Source organism: Equus quagga, chromosome 14, assembly GCF_021613505.1.
Source record: "Equus quagga isolate Etosha38 chromosome 14, UCLA_HA_Equagga_1.0, whole genome shotgun sequence".
In the NCBI taxonomy this organism is placed as follows: Eukaryota; Metazoa; Chordata; class Mammalia; order Perissodactyla; family Equidae; genus Equus; species Equus quagga.
The window spans coordinates 72,619,449-72,638,335 of NC_060280.1; the positions used below are offsets into that span (position 1 = coordinate 72,619,449).

The 18,887-nt window shown below is 36.4% G+C and overlaps 1 protein-coding gene and 1 pseudogene across 1 annotated transcript; both read right to left on the reverse strand.

Moving 5' to 3' along the window:
* Positions 1 to 4,579: 4,579 nt before the first annotated feature.
* LOC124225610 (olfactory receptor 143-like) lies at positions 4,580 to 5,494 on the reverse strand (annotated as a pseudogene).
* Positions 5,495 to 14,040: 8,546 nt separating this feature from the next.
* Positions 14,041 to 18,439, reverse strand: LOC124225071 (olfactory receptor 8B3-like). Its single transcript, XM_046637481.1, has 2 exons — positions 18,423 to 18,439; positions 14,041 to 14,986 (listed from the first exon to the last, which is right to left on the reverse strand). The coding sequence occupies exons 1-2, from the start codon at positions 18,437 to 18,439 to the stop codon at positions 14,041 to 14,043; spliced, it is 963 nt and encodes a 320-aa protein (XP_046493437.1).
* Positions 18,440 to 18,887: the final 448 nt, after the last annotated feature.

An 18,887-nucleotide genomic window follows, 5' to 3' on the forward strand; every position in this document is an offset into this window, starting at 1 on the left:
CTGGAGAAAAATAGAATATTTCTAAGCATTTGCAAAGCTATATAAGCCCATCAGAAGCTGGAGAAAACTCTTCAGTTCTACTAAATGAATTATTCTGGCAATATTTTGTAACCTGGGTAGATGTTACATTGATATTTTTCATTATTTACTAAACTATAAATAAATGTTCCATGAACTTTTCAATATGTGTACTAAGTTCAGTGGTAAGATAAGAAAAATCAGTATTGTCAATATATACCCTATTAATATAAATTATTTAAAACTCAAAATACACCTAAAATTAAAACAGAATTGTGATTATTTTTAAGATAATATTTCCAAATAAAATATCTTCATAATCCTTAATGAAAATGTGTGCTCATTCTGGAACATACATTTTTAATCAAAGTTTTTGAATTAAACAACAACTTCCAGTCAAGAATTCTTAACAATTGTAGCCATAATTTTTTTACAATCACCAGAACAAAAAATATTGAATGTAAAAGTAACACAGTTTTAAATCACTTTTTAAACCATCTAAAAATTTACAATTGAATCATACAGATAATGTGAGAGTTGTTTTCTTTCATTGACGAATTTAATGTTAAACGAATTTAGAACAAATTTCACTTTTTCATTTTAAATACTTCAACATAATAAAGAAGCCCTAATTTGCAGAAGCTTGTGCGTTCTTAGAGCAATCATAACAGCTCAGCTGTTACTAACAAGATACATAGCTGGAAATGGACAGAAATATCTGAAATGAAGAGACAGAGACTGTGGCTTCTTCCTGGAACAGATTCAGGATTCCCTGCCTGGCCTCCCATCACCACAGACTGCAGACCAATGGGTGACTATTGTGCTCCTTGGGCACCTGCAACACGAGCTCCTCTAGCATCCCCAAGGGCCTCTTGTCCACAATGGGCACTGTTCCCTCTGCACATGGCTGCTATAGTTGGTGACCAGGTGGTGGAGCATCTCTTCGGTTGGGCTTTTTAAATGGAGCAGTAAATGCCATTTTGTCTCATTGTTCTTGATGCTTGCTAAAGACATGGGAGTGGATCACGTCAAATCTCCTTTACTCTTGACCTCCCAGGAGCCCCTTTGTAGACTACCATCAGTTAGAGCAATCAGACTGAAACCCCAACTAGACAAGGCCAAATTTCACTGGCCTAGGTTCAGTAACTTAACCTGTAACTCATTTGCCATACTGTGTTCTATGCAGTGGTTAAAAAGATCTGTCTCAATTTTTATTCAGGAAGGAGAAAGAATGAGAACTTTGGATAAAACAATCTAAAAAGTTGTCCCTTAAGTCTGCCTTGATGCTGTGGCAAATCAAGGACCTAATAAGATTTCGATTTATTCAGGTGATGGAATTAATTTGATTGATGAACAAGCACTATTCCATGAGTACCAAAATAATACATTTCTAAAATTTCTAACATCATGTTTTCCCTCAACATTAAACTCTGGGATGTTGCCCTTTTAGGTTTATGTTATTTAACCTAATTAAAGCAAATTACAACTAATATAATTTAGCTTTTATATAAAAAAGATTTGATATGCCTTTAAAATTTGCTAATATGAGTTGAATGTAAGTAAAACAAAATTTTTCAAATTTAATTGTTTATGGAGTACCTATTCTATAACAAGAAGATAAGAAAAATGTACAGTTAGGCATCCAATAGACATTTCAGTCAGTAGACTACATATAAGATGCACCATATAGGCTAGGAGTGTAGTAGGTTATAACATATAGGTGTGTGTAAATACACACTAGGATGTTTGCACAACAACAAAATTGCCTAATGATGCATTTATCAATAGGTATCTTTGTCACTAAAGTATGATTGTATATGACAATATTCATGTCTTTAAGAAATTGACTGAATTACATATACATAATTTCCAAGCATTCTATAGTTGTAAAATAAGCTTACATACTCTGAATTTATTTTATATTGAATTTTCTTATTTTATTAATTAAATAATGTTAATTTAAAAACCAGTAAGCTTGAGTTTAAACAATTTTATTTATAAAATTATGAAAGGTGGTTTTAATTAAAATGTTAAGTCAGTTGGATTTGCCAGGTCAACACAAGAAATTCAATCTGTAAAATAAGACTGTTGACTTCACAGAATTGAGCCAGACTGTCTGCCGACTCATACTCCACCGGGGAGCGCTGATGCCCACGTATAGTACTCAGACCACAAGTTATGTACTATGACTAGGTTTCACATTTTACTTTTTTATTAAGCACTAAGGATTTATTAGACATGGGTGTTATACTTCTCATCCTATATCATTATTAAAGCATGTGAATTTCTGAAAACATGCCCTTCAGAGTAAAATTCAAACCGAACAGTATTAAGCTATCTGTTTAAGCAGGCATTTTAATGGATGCAGACAAAAGAAGGATAGAAGCACATACGCAGCATTCAGATTCTTCTTGAGGAATAAAAGTTTTAAATAAATTATGACAGTAATATAAGCATAATTAATATAATTACCTGATTATCTGCTCTCATAACTATAATTTTAATCAGATTTAAGTAAAGTTCTAAACCGGCACAATTATCTGTAAGGCTATTCTTAAAAATGAATGTTTTAGAACTTTTCAAAACTCATGATATCTTTGTACAAACATAAAAGTTATGGAGATAATTAACTACATTCCTGACTAAGATATATCCTCTGAGGGACATCTTGCCCTAAATTCAATGAAAGTAGTAATGGACGGTAGACTGTTAATCTTCTGTGTAAGACACAAAATTAAAAAATTTTATACAGCTCTATTTCCTATTGCTTTCTTTTTTTTTTAAAAAAAAGGACACTTTTTTTGTTTGTTTCCACCTGATAGCATAATATTTAATAGGCTTCTTAAAGCACACATATTACTATAAAAATTGCAGCATGCCTCACTTGGGAGGCTTGCCCCAAACTCCTCAGACTCATTGTCCCAGGAAATGATCAATATCATAAAAAGATTGTGATAATGCATTTCTTTGTAACTCACCTGTTTACCCTGCTGTAAACCAAACTTCTCCAGAGGCAGGTGCATTTTTCTAGTTGAGCATCAAAGTCTTATAAGCCATTTCTCTGCAACAAGCACCTTGGCTGAGGACATTATTCCCAGGAAAACTCCCTCTTCCAAGCTTATTGGGAAATAAATCTTCAGAATTTATCTCTGTTCCTTCACAATTCTTACTTTCCTTCCATTTCTTTGTTGGATGAACAATGCGTTTAAAAACTGGGCTCTGCGTCATTAGCTGTGTGATCTTCAGCAAGTTACATTTTTCCTCATCTAAAGAATGTGATAAAGAGACTTACCTTTTAATGGAATGTACAAAAAATGCGGCGTATGGTATGGACCACAGATTTATTTTTTTCTCTTAGAGACAAAGGAGAGGAGTCAAATTTTCATATTAAAAGAATAAATCCCAATGGGACAAGGTTTCTACCATATTTTTTTTTTCTTACAGATTGGCACCTGAGCTCTAACGTCTGTTGCCAATCTTCTTTTTCTTTTTCTTTTCTTCTTCTCCCCAAAGCCCCTCAGTACATAGCTATATATTTTTAGTTGTAGGTTCTTCTGGTTGTGCTATGTGGGATGTAGTCTCAACACGGCCTGCTGAGCAGTGCCATGTCCACGCCCAGGACCCAAACTGGAAAACCCAGGGCTACTGAAGGGGAGTGCAGGAACTTAACCACTCAGCAACAAGGCCAGCCCCTCAGTCATATATTTTTGTTTGATTTTTCAAAGCAGGAAACACATCTTCCCTTGCAAAGAGGAACCCCTGTTACACAGTTAGGAAAACAAAGAATCTTGACATTACACATGGCACTATTTTTTGTGGTCAAGATCATTGTGTAGTTTTTCGTCAAAATTATAATCCACAGAGATATGGATAAGTTAGACAATTTCAGCTCTATTTATGACAAAATATCAGTCAATGAAAGCAATAAATAGTGGCATTCATTATTGGTGGGGATTGAGAAAGATGGGCAGAACAGTATGGCTGATTCCTTCTCAAGCATCCCCAAGAGTAAAAGAAAAACCATGGTTCAATGAGGTATTCAATTTCTTTACATATGTGAGGCTGAAATTCCAAAACAAGAACCATAACTAAAAAAAAAAAATTCTGAAAAATCCTGGAAATTTTGACAGCTTTACCAGACCCACAATTTTTGCCATTCCTTCAATGTTTTAATGCAATTATAAGTAATAAACCCTTAAAACCAAGAAAGAAATGAACTCATTAGACAGCGTACCATTCCATGACATACCTTTAATGGGATAGATACACACACAAAAATAGTAGGTAGTGTTATCCTTAGACAGGAAAAATTATCAACCATTGTCTCCAACTGGTATGGGGTCACCTTAGCACTGAGGATGACCCTTAAGTCCAAGAATAAGCCCAGAGATTTACACTATGTAGCAAGAGAAGAAAAGACAACAGAACAGAAATTCTCTCAAGATGACTTTAGAAAGACAAATGAAGAGAATGATAAAAGAATCGGAGGAAGAGGTTGAAGAGGAACAGGAAGAAGAGAAAAAGACACAGCCAAGGAGGCTTAGATGGCATATGGTTCCACTCAGTTTGTAAATCTCTTTAGGGTTTTCTTGAGAGCCAGCGTTTGACATCCTTGCTTCTGAGGGTTTGGCATGGGCACCACACTAGTGTAAAACAGTGAGAAAAATTTTCTCTGGCCCACAGACCCAGCAAATGATGGTTTGACATCAGTGAGCAACCCAAACCCATAGAAGAGACCAAACATTATTATATGGGAGCCACAGCTGCTGAAGGCTTTGGACAAACCTTTACCTGATGAGATGTGAAGGATACCGAAAAGAATCAAAGCATAGGAAATAGCGAAAATGATGTCAGATACTATGACAATTGTGCCCACAGTAACAGAAATCACAAGCTCATTGGCACAGGTGCTGCTGAAGGAAAGCTGGAGGACGGGGACAACACCACACATGTAATTGTTGATGATGTTGGAATCACATATGATCAGCCTGATCATACACCAGGTGTAGACAACGGCACCAGTAAACACAATCACATATGAAACAGACATCAGCAGAGAACAGATCTGAGGGGACATGTTGACTGTGTACAGCAGGGGTTTATAGATGGCCACATAGCAATCATAGGCCATGGCTGTCAATACATAGCACCCAGAGTTCACAAAGAAGCAGAAGAAAAATAGGTGAGTCATGCGTCCTACAGAGGAGATGATGTTCTTCCCTGAAATAAAACTCATTTGCATTTTGGGGGGAAAGACAAATGAAAAACAGAGTGAAGGACAGATTGAAGAGGGAAAAGTACACTGGGTGTGAAGGTGCAAATTCAGACATATTTCATTAATTAAGCTCAAATTGCCCACCACAGTGACCACATAGTTCACCAAAAACACAAAAAACAGGTGCAGTTGGAGTTCAAGTTGGTCTGTTAATCCCACAAGTATAAACTCAGTCACAGAAGATTCATTTTCCACAGCCATTTACTTTGCAGGTGTGATCACAGGAGTAGAAAGTGACGTTTACAATGGACCCTCACTCTTTGTGTCCAGAAGGAGAGCTAGATCTGCTGATTTACAAGCTCAGGGTTGTCTGAAGACACACAGCAAGACTTCCTAAGATTATTCTTAGTGATTCCTCATTTCCTCCTTTACCCCCATTCATGTTGTTTGTCTCTTTCTGGAAAGAATCCTGATAGACCACTGGCATCTTTGCACTTCATTTCCTCTCTTCTCCCAGTCTCCATGAAAGAACAAGACCGAAAGGAGCAATAAGTAGGTGGTGTTTCCCAGATCCCTTGATTTATTCAGTTTGGGTTTGAAAGGAAATTATCGAGGCAAAGTTGATTCAACCCTTACCTTCCTTTTCCTGGAGGCCTCACTGCTTCTGGATTTTAAGAGCCCGTCTACCCTACAGTCTAGAGGGGATCAACAACAATGAAGGAGATGCTATATATCAGCAGTATCCACAGTCTTTGAAATGCTAAAAGAGGTGTTCTGGGGAATAGACCATGATTTCTATTTGAGAATTTGCCTAGAAAGTTCTCTTTACTTGCAAGGAGGAAAACAACCTTACATGAGCTCCAAAACAATCAGTTGGCTGAAGTGAAAATCTATTCCATGCCCTGTAGTTCTAGGAAAATTGATTAGAAGCCCAGAAAATTTTTCTCTCCCTCATGATTTCATTTCAAGTTAAACTAGCCCAAGAGGGTAGAAATTAGTGAGACTGTGTTTCCATCCTTTGTTATAGATCTAACATTGGATCCTTTGAGACACAATGTTCTATTCAGTTTATAATTTCAGAAAAGGAATTCCTAATTGCCAATGCAGAGAAATGAGTGCCCCCCTTTGTCACTTCCTTCATTATCCCCTGGACTCTATGCACAGTCCTAAAAGAGGAATATCTGAAGCATGGTCACTTGCCATTTTGAGCACTTCCCTAGAGCCTCTGAAATTGCATTAGTAAAATACTAAATCATAATTTTAGTTCTATCTGTGCTTGTGATTTTACCTCCATAAAGAGATGTAGCAAAGTGGTTAAGAGAGTTGGGGTGGGCCCCTCAAGTCAGACTGAGTTTAAATCTGGACTTTAAACTCCTTAACTCTGAGACTGCACACAAGGATATAACTTCTCTGGCACTTGTATGTGTATATTTTTATCTACTTATACCTCTTCACATCTATAAAATGAGTCTGGTTAAAGAGCTATCTCATAGGGTTGTTGTGGGGACTAAATTAATTGAGTCACATAAAGTATTAGAAACATGCCTGACACATAACAAGAGCCTGAGAAGTGTTGGTACCCTCCCTCTGCTCCTAATCCATATTCATTACATCAGGGTTTCCTAATCATGGCACTGTTGACATTTTGGACTAGATAATTCTCTGTTGTGGCCTGTCCTGTGCATTATAGGATGCAGAGCATCCCTGGCCTCTATTCATTAGATGCCAGTAGCAGCCCCCCTCACCACTGTGACAATCAATATGTTCTCCAGACATTGTCATATGTCCTTTGGGTGGCAAAATCACCCATTTTTGAGAATTATTGATCTTTGTGTATAGCCTGGACTTCTGTCATGACTACCTCCCAGACAATCCTACTTTATGTCTATGTAAGTGCCTCAAGCTCAAAATGCTCCAAGCTGAATTTGAATTCAGTATTTTCTTATGATTCTCAGTGCTGCTCCTCCAGGTCATTATTTTTAAGTTATTTTCACCACCCTCCATGGCGCTAATCCATAAACTAAACTTAAGCACCTTCTCACTCACCATATTCATCCAGTTTCCAAGTATCAAAGGATCCATCTCTTTGAAAAGTTTGGTCTGTCCTCTCACTTACACAGCTTCTTTTCACATTTGGAGTACTCTAACAGTATTCTAAGTTGGACTTCTATGGAAGATGAGAATTTGGAACTTTTCATACCCCTCATCGTCACCGCGCGCACACACACACACACACACACACACACACACACCCCTTTCTCTTCCTGCTCCCCATCCCTAATTCCTACCAATATAGTTGTAATCATAAATTAGGTTAGATCAATATTCCTGTGTTACATTGCTAACACCATTTTAAGCAATATTCACAGCTAATCCACCGTATGATTTTGTTTCCCTAATTATTTTTGTTTGTTTTTCTTATTATTCTATAGATTTTGCTGATTTCTACACAAATGCTTCTCCAGTTTCTATAAATCTCTTCTCAGTATATTTAGTCACTTGTTTAATTTCATCTTCTTGAAGACATCTTCTCAGAATTTTTTGACCCACTTCTATCTTGACAGATTGTCTCCCAGCTGTGATGAAAATCTGAAATCTTGAGATCTTCCTTTATCACCATGGTAGGGATTCCCTTTATCTTTATCATGTTCTGGATCCTCTATTTCCTCAAATACATATGTCCCTGTTTCTTGGTTTTCTGATTCATTTTGGCACAAAACGTAAACTATCCTGATTTCTTGAAAAATATATGTGGAATGCAAATTTATCTGACCTTCCACATCTGAAATGACATGTATTGTACCTTCTTATTTATTGGCCACTTACACGGGAATAAACAACTAATTTAGAAGTCACTTTCCCTCAAAATTTTAATGGCATTGATCCAATCTTAAGAAGCTCAATACCTCCCTGATTCTTGATATTTTTAATGAAAATTGGTTACTTTCGGTCCATTTTGGAAGCTTTTAAGATTGCATGTTTGTTTCCATTATTTTGAACATTCACTGTTATCTCCTTCTTCTTCTTCTTTTTTTTTTTTTTTGACTGAGGAAGATTCACCCTGAGCTAACATCCATGCCAATATTTCTTTATTTTTTTAGTATGTGGGCCACCAGCACAGCCTGACTGCTAATGGAGTGGTGAAGGCCCACTCCCAGGAACTGAACCCTGGCTGCTGAAGCAGAGTGTGCTAAACTTAACCACTAGGCCACCAGGGCTGGCCCACAACATTGTATCTTTATGTGTCTGATTATACATTAAGGGGAGCATTAATTCAGTCCACTCAGGAAATTCAAGTCCTTCAAGTCTGGAAAATATTTCTTAAACTATAGATTATTATTTCATCCTCACTGGACTTTCTGTTGTCTTTCAGGAACTTTTATTATTCAGATGCTGAAATTCTGAATATCCTCTTTTTGTGCTGCATTTTCTCTTCTATTTTCCATTCATTTACTCTACTAGCTGGGAGATAATTTCAACTTTTCCTTCCAGGACTTTTATTGATTTTTTTTCTTTAGTCTATTATTTCTAATGTTCAAGGGTATATTTTATTCTCTTATAAAATTTTTTCAGAAATTTTCTTCTCTTGAGTTGCCCCTTTCCTTCAAATTATTTCTGTTTGTTTACATTGTTTATTTTATATTACAGGTTCCCTTTGAATGTCTCAGGATACCTGCACATGTATTAACATTTAGGAGTGGGGTTCTAAAAAGCTGACTAGCATCTCCATGTTGGGGCTTAGAGCTTGCCAAGTGGAGGCTTCATTGTATAATGTCCAATTTCAGTGGGGGTACTCTTAGTGGATATATCAGTAGGTCATTTGCCATGTGCTAATTTGATCACCCAGAAAAGGGTCTTCTAATATTCCTGAAAGACATAATCCTAGCTTTCAACATTCTCTGACCTGAGAGGAGAAAGAAGGCTAATGATATCAACATTCATTAGGTGAAATTTCCATTTTCTTTCCCTTTTTTTAGTATGGGAAACTCTCTCTCAAATGTACAGATAGTCTCCTAATATAAAGACTCTGTTTTACTTTCCTTAATTAATAAATCTCTGTCTTTTACTGGGTGATAATGGAGGAAGTCATCTGGCTGCATGGAGAGGTAGAGGAGATCTGAAGATCTAAATACTTCTTAAAGAGACTTTTAAGCATTCCATTTCCTCTGTCCTTAACTTCATGACTTCTTTAAAAAACACCTGGTACCACAAAATCCTTGGTATATGAGAGAGAATATGGTATAAATTGTTATTTTCTTGGTTTCCACAGCTCTATTGTAAGGTCAGCTATTGGGAGTATGCCAGATCAAATACTGCTTATTTACCTACTTTCTAGCTTCCAAAATTTTGTGGTTGTTTGTGAGTCTATGCTTTTTTGTCCTTGTGAGTTAATGCCATTTTTTAATCTCTTTTCTTTCACGTTAGTGAGTTGTAGGAAGAAGTACATACAAGTTGCCTATATCAAGTTTGTCATTTTCAACCAGAGTTCTCTGTTTTATTTCTATAATGACATCAAGGAGAAAACTAAGTCAACAGGAACCTGGAGCCTGGCAGTAAAAGCTCCAGACCTTCTGTAGTTCTATTCTACTATGAATATATGGTGCATGAAGTGTAAAACTCCGTCAATAGATTCTCTCTTTATTTTAGAGATTTTACTGATTCATTTCATCCAATGAACATTTGTTGGGCATTTAGACTGCAAGACACAGTGAATACAAACAGAATGAGACAGAGGCCCTGCCCCTATGATTTCTCTGTATAATTAGAGAGAGAACCAAAGAAATTGAGATTCGTATCACTATTAGTTATTGTTAGCCAATCATAGTGCTAAATTCTTTATACCCCTTCCCTCAGGTCACCCCTACAATCACCCTCTAAATCACACATCATTGTCTCATATATGAAAAAGCTAAAGCTGGGAGGGATTCATTGGTTGTTACAAGGTCACAGTTACTACTCAAGAATAAGGTTAGTACTTAGGTATCTAAAATTGATTTATTTAGTCACTACATCTTGCAAAACTTTGTGGTATGTGCTTTCACAAAGTTTTGTACAGGGTACATTCAGGATTCTTTCAATTTAAGTGACAGGAATCCAAGTCAAACTTGGCTACATAAACCAGCCCACACCAAAACCGTGTGTGAAACTGGTGGGTCAAGGATGGACATGGCTTCTTATTTGGCTGGATAGGACTGATCATTCATGAGAGTGTCTCCCTTCCCACTTTTTGTACAGCTTGATTCTCTTTGGTTTTATTCGCAGATGAACTCTACCCCTGAAGTGAAAATAGGACTACCAGAATCCCTAGATTTAATCTTACCAGTTCAGTAAATCCAGGAATAAAAAAAAATTGTTAAAAATAATTTTAGTGGAAAAGATTACAATCAAATGACTATTTCTGTCTAATCATTTTCATCATAGTTTAACATGTGCAGATTAGACAGGATTATGTCTTGTGAGGTGGGCAAGTCGGTCCAACAAATTCACTTAACATGTGTTTCCTGGATCAGACAAGGTCTAATGAGAAAAAGAAATGGTATACTATGTGCTTTCTACAGAGGATATTTAAAACAGAGAATTGGTTATACAGATATTACAGGAGGAAAGAGCAAAAAGTTGTCACATAAAAATATAAAGTTAGGCACATTTTCAAGTTCTTATTGGCCATTTGCACACCTTCCTTTGGGATTTTCCTTTCAAATTATTTGCCCATTTAAGATATGGTCTTTTTATTATTGAGATATCTTTCAATTTTTAAGTTATTTTATATTCTGGATACAATATCTTTATCAAATATATGTACTTAAAATACTCTTCAAGTCTATGACTTATCCATGAATTTTTTTGATAAATAGATGTTCTAATTTTAATCAAATTTATTTTATTTTTTCTTCTTTGGGATTTAGTACTTTCCAGAACATGTCTAAGAAATTTGTGCCTAGACCAACATATTTTCTGATGTTTTCTTCCAGAAGACTTATATTTAAGCTTTGTGTATATGATTTTGATCCATTTAAAATTAATTTTTGTGTATGATGTGAAGTAGAGTTAAAGTTTAATTTCTTTCTTCTCAATAGTTGGTATTTCCAGCATCAATTGCTTAAAAGATTTTCTTTTCCTATGTAATTACTTTGTTGCTTGGTTAAAAAGCAATTGACTGTTGAGTGAGGATTTGTTTCTGAACCTTATTTTCTGTCCCATGATTTATTTGTCTAGTTTCATAACAAAACCAATCTGTCTTGATTATCAGAGCTTTATGCTAAGTTTTAAAATCAGTTATGGAAGTCATCTCTGTCATTTCGGGTTCCCTAAGAAGCAGATGCCAAGAAATGATTGGACTTGCAAGACATTTATTGTGGAAAATATCTGTGCAGGATAAGCGGGAGTAGAAGCCAGTTCTAAAGGCCTTCAGACACAGATGAAAGTCTGACACCTAAGAAAAGAGAGAAATAAGTAAGGAGTGGATAGGAAAATTTCAAACCACACAGTCCAGTTCTGAAAAGTCTTAGAACGATAGGATTCCCTAAGCAAAGACTGCCTATCAGAAGAGACCCATGTTACATAGAAATTGGAAAGCTCCTGTATGACCCACCATGCTAAGCAATTGGCTGGGGACATCTCAGAGTAAGCATGGACTCTGCCTCAACACTATGGTGGATCCAAAGGAGTATCAGCTATAGACTTTTATCAGTGATGCTCCCCATAGCTGGTTCTCTTGAAAGGGAGCTGAGCAGCGCATCTATGGCTGCCACAGTCTCCTCCCAAAACTTAAATTGTACCTCAAAGTTTTTCTGAAGTATTTATTTATTATTGTTGTTATTTATTATTATACTTTACTAATTATCATCACAATAAAATTTATTGTTGTTATTCAAACAAGATAATATAATTCAACAAATATTTCTTGTCTTCCAAATATATCTGACATTCTAAATATACAAGTGGGAAAAGCAATGGAGAAATAAAGAAATTATGGGACCTAGCATCTACTTTAAGTATGTTTATTTTCCTTTTTTTTTTTCCTGAGGAAGATTATCCCTGAGCTAACATCTGCCAATTCTCTTTTTCCTGAGGAAGACTGGACCTGAGCTAACATCTGTGCCCATCTTCCTCCACTTTATATGTGGGACACCTACCACAGCATGGCTTGCCACGCGGTGCCATGTCTGCACTCAGGATCCAAACCAGCGAACCCCCGGCCACCGAAGTAGAACGTGTGCACTTAACTGCCGTGCCACTGGGCAGGCCCAAAATATGTTTATTTTCCTGTTGGTGAGATAAGATGCTATAATCAAGTCTTGAAATCCTAACTCCCAAAGTTGATGATATTAGCAGGTGGGCCATTTAAGAGGTATTGAAGTCATGAGGATGGAAGCCTCATGAATGGGATTAGTGCCCTATAAAAGAGGCTCCATAGAGATCACTGACCCCTTCCACCATATGAGGCTATAATGAGAAGTGTGTGACCAAGAAGACCCACACCCGTTTATGCTGACACCCTGATCTTGGACTTCCAGCCTCCAGAACTGTGAGAAATGAGTTTCTGTTGTTTGTAAGCCCCAGTTCTGGTAATTTGCTATAGCAGCGCAAATGGACTAAGACACAAATTTAAATAAGCCCACAAAATATTGCTAGGGATATAGTTTATTATAATTAATCTACACCTTTTTTCATGATAAGTCTCATTAGATAAGTAAAACAGTCTCTAACATGTCTCTCCAAACTTAACGTGCAGTATTTTCCTTTAAGCAATACATAATAAATCTGCAATAACAACTACATGCTTTTTTCCAAAATATTTAACATCATTTTAGACAGTAATGAATAGAAAATTTATAATAAACTGGTTATGCTCCCTCATTGAGATCCTAAGATACATATGCATTATGGCTTTAATCATAGTCTGGTAATGCTATTTTATGTGTGTGTGTGTGTGTGTGAGGAAGAGTGGCCCTAAGCTAATGTCCGTGCCAATCTTCCTCCACTTTGTATGTGGGGTGCCACCACAGCACAGCCTAAGGAGAGGTGCATAGGTCCTCACCTGGGATCTGAACCTGCGAACCCCAGCCACAAGAAGCAGAGCACGGGAACTTACCATTATGCCACTGGCCAGCCCCTGTTAATGTCATTTTTTGCAATAAAAAATGGACTTATATGCATTCTCTTCAATATTAAAAGAGCTGGGTTTGATAGAGGCTCTCAAAAACAGGTAGTGTGTAATACAGGTTGTGCCATTCTCAAAGGGAACAAGAAAGGACAGAATATGCATAAAGTTGGTATGAAAAATAGAAAAAAAGGAAAAGATCAGGGTGATTTAACTATAAACTATATTTTAAGCTATATGCACACTGTATAATGAAGATGTATCATTGAATCCTCTTGCCTATACCGGCAATAATATTTCTAAGAATGAGAATGCTTCTATTGTATTTGGCACTTCTGTGTTTAGGTGAACAGGATGTAATTTTAACACTCTGGGACTTATGAAACTCATCATATTTGTCCAGATTAAGAATAGCCCAGGGGACAGAAGGAATATGAAAATATATGAAAAAAAGTAGGTCCATATATTTCTTCCTTTTATAAACATGTTTTTAGTTATTTAGTAAACTGGTATGAGGTGTAAGAGATATGCAGGCAAAAAATGAGACAAGATCCTCTATAAGGGAAATAACAAGACAATTCTATTAAACCATACATAACACAATCTGTAGAAGCAATATCATCATGGAAAAATCTCATCTTGAAAAACAATAATAAAAATTAAATTAAAAAATTGAATGTCTTTACATTATTGCTGCTTCTAATCAGAGCATGTTTCTCCTCTGGATTTTCATCAGTGCTCTCCTCAGTGCAACTTTGACATCCTTGTTCCTCAAACTGTATATCAGGGGATTGAGCATGGGTCCCACATTAGTATAGAAAACAGAAGAAACTTTTCCCTGCTCCATAGATCCAGGAGAAGAATATTTAAGATACATGAATGCAACTGACCCAAAGAAGAGAGAAAGAGCAACGATGTGGGAGCTACAGGTACTGAAGGCTTTTGATCTTCCTTGAGTAGATTTGATATGAAAAATGCTAGTGATGATAAAGATGTAAGAAATTAGGATGGTAAAACTGGGTACTGTGATATTAATGCCCACAACAATGAGAACTACTATCTCGTTGACATAGGTACTGGTACAAGAGAGTTGGAGGAGGGGAAGGATGTCACACAAGTAATGGTTGATGATATTAACATCGCAGAAGGTTAGTCTAAGCATGCACCCTGTGTGGGAAGTGGCTCCAGCAAATCCCATCAAATATGCAGCAAAAGTTAGCACAGAAGAGACCTGATGGGACATGGTAACCTTATACAGTAATGGATTACAGATGGCCACATAGCGATCATAAGCCATTGAGGTCAACATATAGCATTCAGAGATGACAAAAAAGAGAAAGAAGAAGAGCTGAGTCATGCACCCGACATAGGATATTATGTTCTTCTTTGACACAAAGTTCACCAGCATCTTGGGAGTGAAAACAGAAGAGTAACAGAGATCAATGAAAGATAGATTGAAGAGGAAATAGTACATGGGGGTGTGGAGGTGAGAATTTAGACTAATAAGAATGATCAAGCCAAGGTTGCCCACCACGGTGACAATGTAGATCACTGTAAACAGGAAAAGGAGGGGTTTCTGCAGCTCTGGACAGTCGGTTAATCCAGCAAGAACAAATTCAGTCACTAAGGAGTCATTTCTAGCCAGCATTCTCAACTTTGGAAATCTGTGAGAAGAGAAAAAAATTCCAGTAATAGAGAACCCAGCTTTGTTCTTACAACCTCTCATTTATGAGAAGGGGACTCAGACTGGCAGAAATCAAATATGTCCTCCTTTGCCTTATGGGCTCTGAATGTACTGCCACACACCCCCCTCAACACTTAAATCACTCTGTCTTTTATTGCATGAGCTGCATGTGACAAACAACTGCTCCTGTATTTACTAGAAGATAGAGGGATGGAGTGGCTGAGGAACAAGCCTACCTGATGACGAGTTTCAGTAGTGGGAATGTATCCCCCATCTCTCCCACCTATTCATCTGGTCCTTCACTTTCTGGTTCCTACTCATGTTTCCACTATCCTAATAGAAACCTCAGTTCCCTTGTGATGACCATCAATAAATAGAGGATTCCTCCAGGGCAGAGACCATACTGATATTCTGCTTTTTACAAGGGAGTCCCAGCAGCCTACGGGGTTTTCAGATACCTTACTACAAGATTTTTTGACGCCAATAATTGATAACAGGTATTCAGAGCCTTGGTAGGCTAAGATTTGTAATTAACACTCCAGTGTTTCTACACATTCTTCTCCCCTGTTCCATTTTTGAAGGACAGAGAATGAATAAGGAAAGGTGGATATGCTTTTCCAAGTGTTGTAAGATGGCATGAAAGAGAAACATAATTAACTTGAATGCTAATTAAATTAGTTAAATTTATGAAAATTTATCAAGCTGTATACTTATATGAATTCTTCTATATGCATAGTACATTTCAATGAAAAGCTTTTTCTTAGGAAAGATACAAACATCTTCTTTCTCTAATGTTGCAATATTCTGGATATGTCACTTGGTACTAACATAGCGATCTTGCTACCAGATTGAGGATGACTCCAGCACAGAGAGGTATGCTGGGAATGATGCAGGCATTGTAGTCAGAGCTCCATACTTTTGAGTTTCCTATTATTCAATATAAATACTTTTCCTCATTTTTCAGCAACAGAGAGAGTAAGAGAAAAATAGAAATTTGATTAACACTCTCCTTCCACTGAGAGAACTCAGTAGTGACCCTTTACCTGTGTTTCCCCTCCACTGTCCTTGAAGAAGAACTGCCTTCTGTGATATAAAAGCTGAGGAGATGTAGTCAGAGAATCTTCTTCTTTTATTAGCAAAAGAGTCAAATCATAGATCTCACAGTCTGAATATTTCAGGAGTCATTCTGAATTGTACATCAAACTTGTAGTTATAAATTTACTAATAGAGTATAAAGGGAAACCACAGACTTGACACCTGAACCCCCAAGTCATAGAGCACATGGCATTTGCTTAATGCTTATAATTCTTTTGGACCTGATTAACAATCCAGTCATAGGTCTCCCCTAGGACCTTCCCATCATGATAAGCTCTGCAGGGAAGAAACTGATGTCTCTGTTTACTCTGTTACTCTGTTACTAACCATGACAGTAAATATTGGTTTCCCATCAGGGATTACATATCCCCCAGGGCATAGGAAAAATGATCCTCTGTTGTTCCCTATAAAGATGCAAATTATTAATGTTATTGAAAATTTCACTAATTATAATTCTAGGTAACAGGCTAGTTTTAAAGATTTATGTTCATAAAGATTTATGAACATTTTAGTAAAGTGTATTTATTATGCTCTTTTTAAATATTTGAATCTCTTTAAATAATCAGTGTTTATGCAAATTTTATAAAGATAAACAAAAGGATTTTAACTGATTTCAGAGATTTTTGTTTATAAAATGTTATATAATGCAGATCTTCTTTAACTTATGATGAGTTTGCATCCTGATAAACCCATTGTAAGTTGAAAATATCATGTCAAAAAGATTCCTAACCTATCAAACATTTTAGCTTAGCCTAGCCTACCTTAAAACTGCTCAGAACAGTTACATTAGCCTACAATTGGGAAAAATCATCTAACCCAAAGCTATGTTATAATAAATCATTGAATATCTCATGTTATTTATTGAATACTGTGTGAAAGTGAAAAACAGAATGATTGTACGGGTACAGAAGTGTATCACTTGTTTAGCCTGGTGACCACATGGTTGACTGGGAGCTGTGGCATGCTGCCACGCCCAACGTCACAAGAAAGCATCATACTACATATCATTAGCCCAGGAAAAGATCAAAATACAAAGCATGGTTTATACTTATACATTCAAATTATTGTAAAGTTGAAAAATTGTAAGTTGAACCATCATAAGTCAGGGATTGCCTGTATAAGAATGATCCATTATTTCATCAAAGTTTAATTATCTTGGGTTTTCTGGCTCAATATGTCTTTTCTATTAATAGATTAAAATCAAATCTATTGGACAAATCACTATTAATAAGCTTCCACTTTAAGAAAATATGACTTTAGAATTCCCAGATATATATAAACTTGTGGTCATGCTTGTGAGAAGGAAACTATTTTTTTATTTTGAAATTATTATAGATTCACAGGAAGTTGCAAAAATAACGTGTAGAGTTCCCTGAACTCCACCCAGCTTCCTGCCATGGTAACATCTTAAACAATTGTAGTACAACAACAAAACCAGAAAATTGACATTAGTGCAATAATGTTAACAGGTTACAGGACTACAGATGTTGTTCAGCTTTCAACAGTTTTATATACACTCTGTTTGTATTGTTATGTGCATCTTTGTGTGTGTAGATCAATGTGATTTTATAACCTGTATAGATTTATGCAGCTGCTACCACACTCATGATACAGAACTGCTCCACTGTTATAAAGGACTCCCTTATACTACCAGTTTATAGTCACACTTATCCCCTCCCACCTTCATCTCTGTCTTCTGACAACCACAAACCTGTTCTCCATCTGTATAGTCAGGTCATTTGGAAGACAACAAATGAAACTATACAATATCTAACCTCGGAAATTGGCTTTTCTCACTAGGCATGGTGCCCTTAAGTCCATCCCAGTTGTTGCTTGTATCAATAGTTTACCCCTTTTATTGCTGAATTGCATTCCATTTTTTTAGAACTCACTTTTATTCAACCTTCTGCAGTAATTTAAAAATTACTAGGTTGTTTAATACAAAACTAAATTTGTTTTGTTTATGGAAATTTTTCAAAGGCAGAGGCTAGAAGATCATACTTGAAACTGGTTCATTTGTAATTTTTCTTTAAAGCAATTCTTTTTTTTTTTTTTTTTTTGGTGACAAAGATTGGTCCTGAGCTAACATCCATGCCAATCTTCCTCTATTTTGTATGTGGGAAGCTGCCAAAGCATGGCTTAATGAGTATTGTGCAGGTCCATGCGCGGGATCTGAACACATTGAGCCCCAGACTGCTGAAGAGCTGCACACAAAGTTAAGCACTATGCCACCTTTTGGCCCCTTTAAAATCAATTTTATTGTGGTATAATTTGGATGCAACAAAAGTCACTCATTTTAAAAGTACAGTTCAATGACTCTCATAGAATAATATAGTCATGTAACTACCACGATAATCAAGATCTAGAGCATCTCCATCACCCCCAAACTTTCATCATACCCTTTGGCAAAACATTCCCTGTCCTTTCTTAATCATGAAGGAATGTAAAAGTTTGTCAAATGGTTTTTCTGCATCTACTACATGATCATGGGATTTTTATCTTTTGTGCTATTAATCTGGTGTATCACATTTATTGATTGGTGTATGTTGAACCAACCTTGCATCCCATGGATAAATCTCACTGTTTAGGGGGTATGATCCTTTTAATGTGCTGTTGAATTCAATTTGCTGGAATTTGGTTATGAATTTTTGCATCTATATTCATCAGAGAGATTGGCCTGTAGTTCTCTTTTCTTGTGGTGTCTTTACCTGGTTTTGATGTGAGAGTAATGCTGGCCTTAGAAAATGAGTTTAGGAGTGTTTCCACTCTTT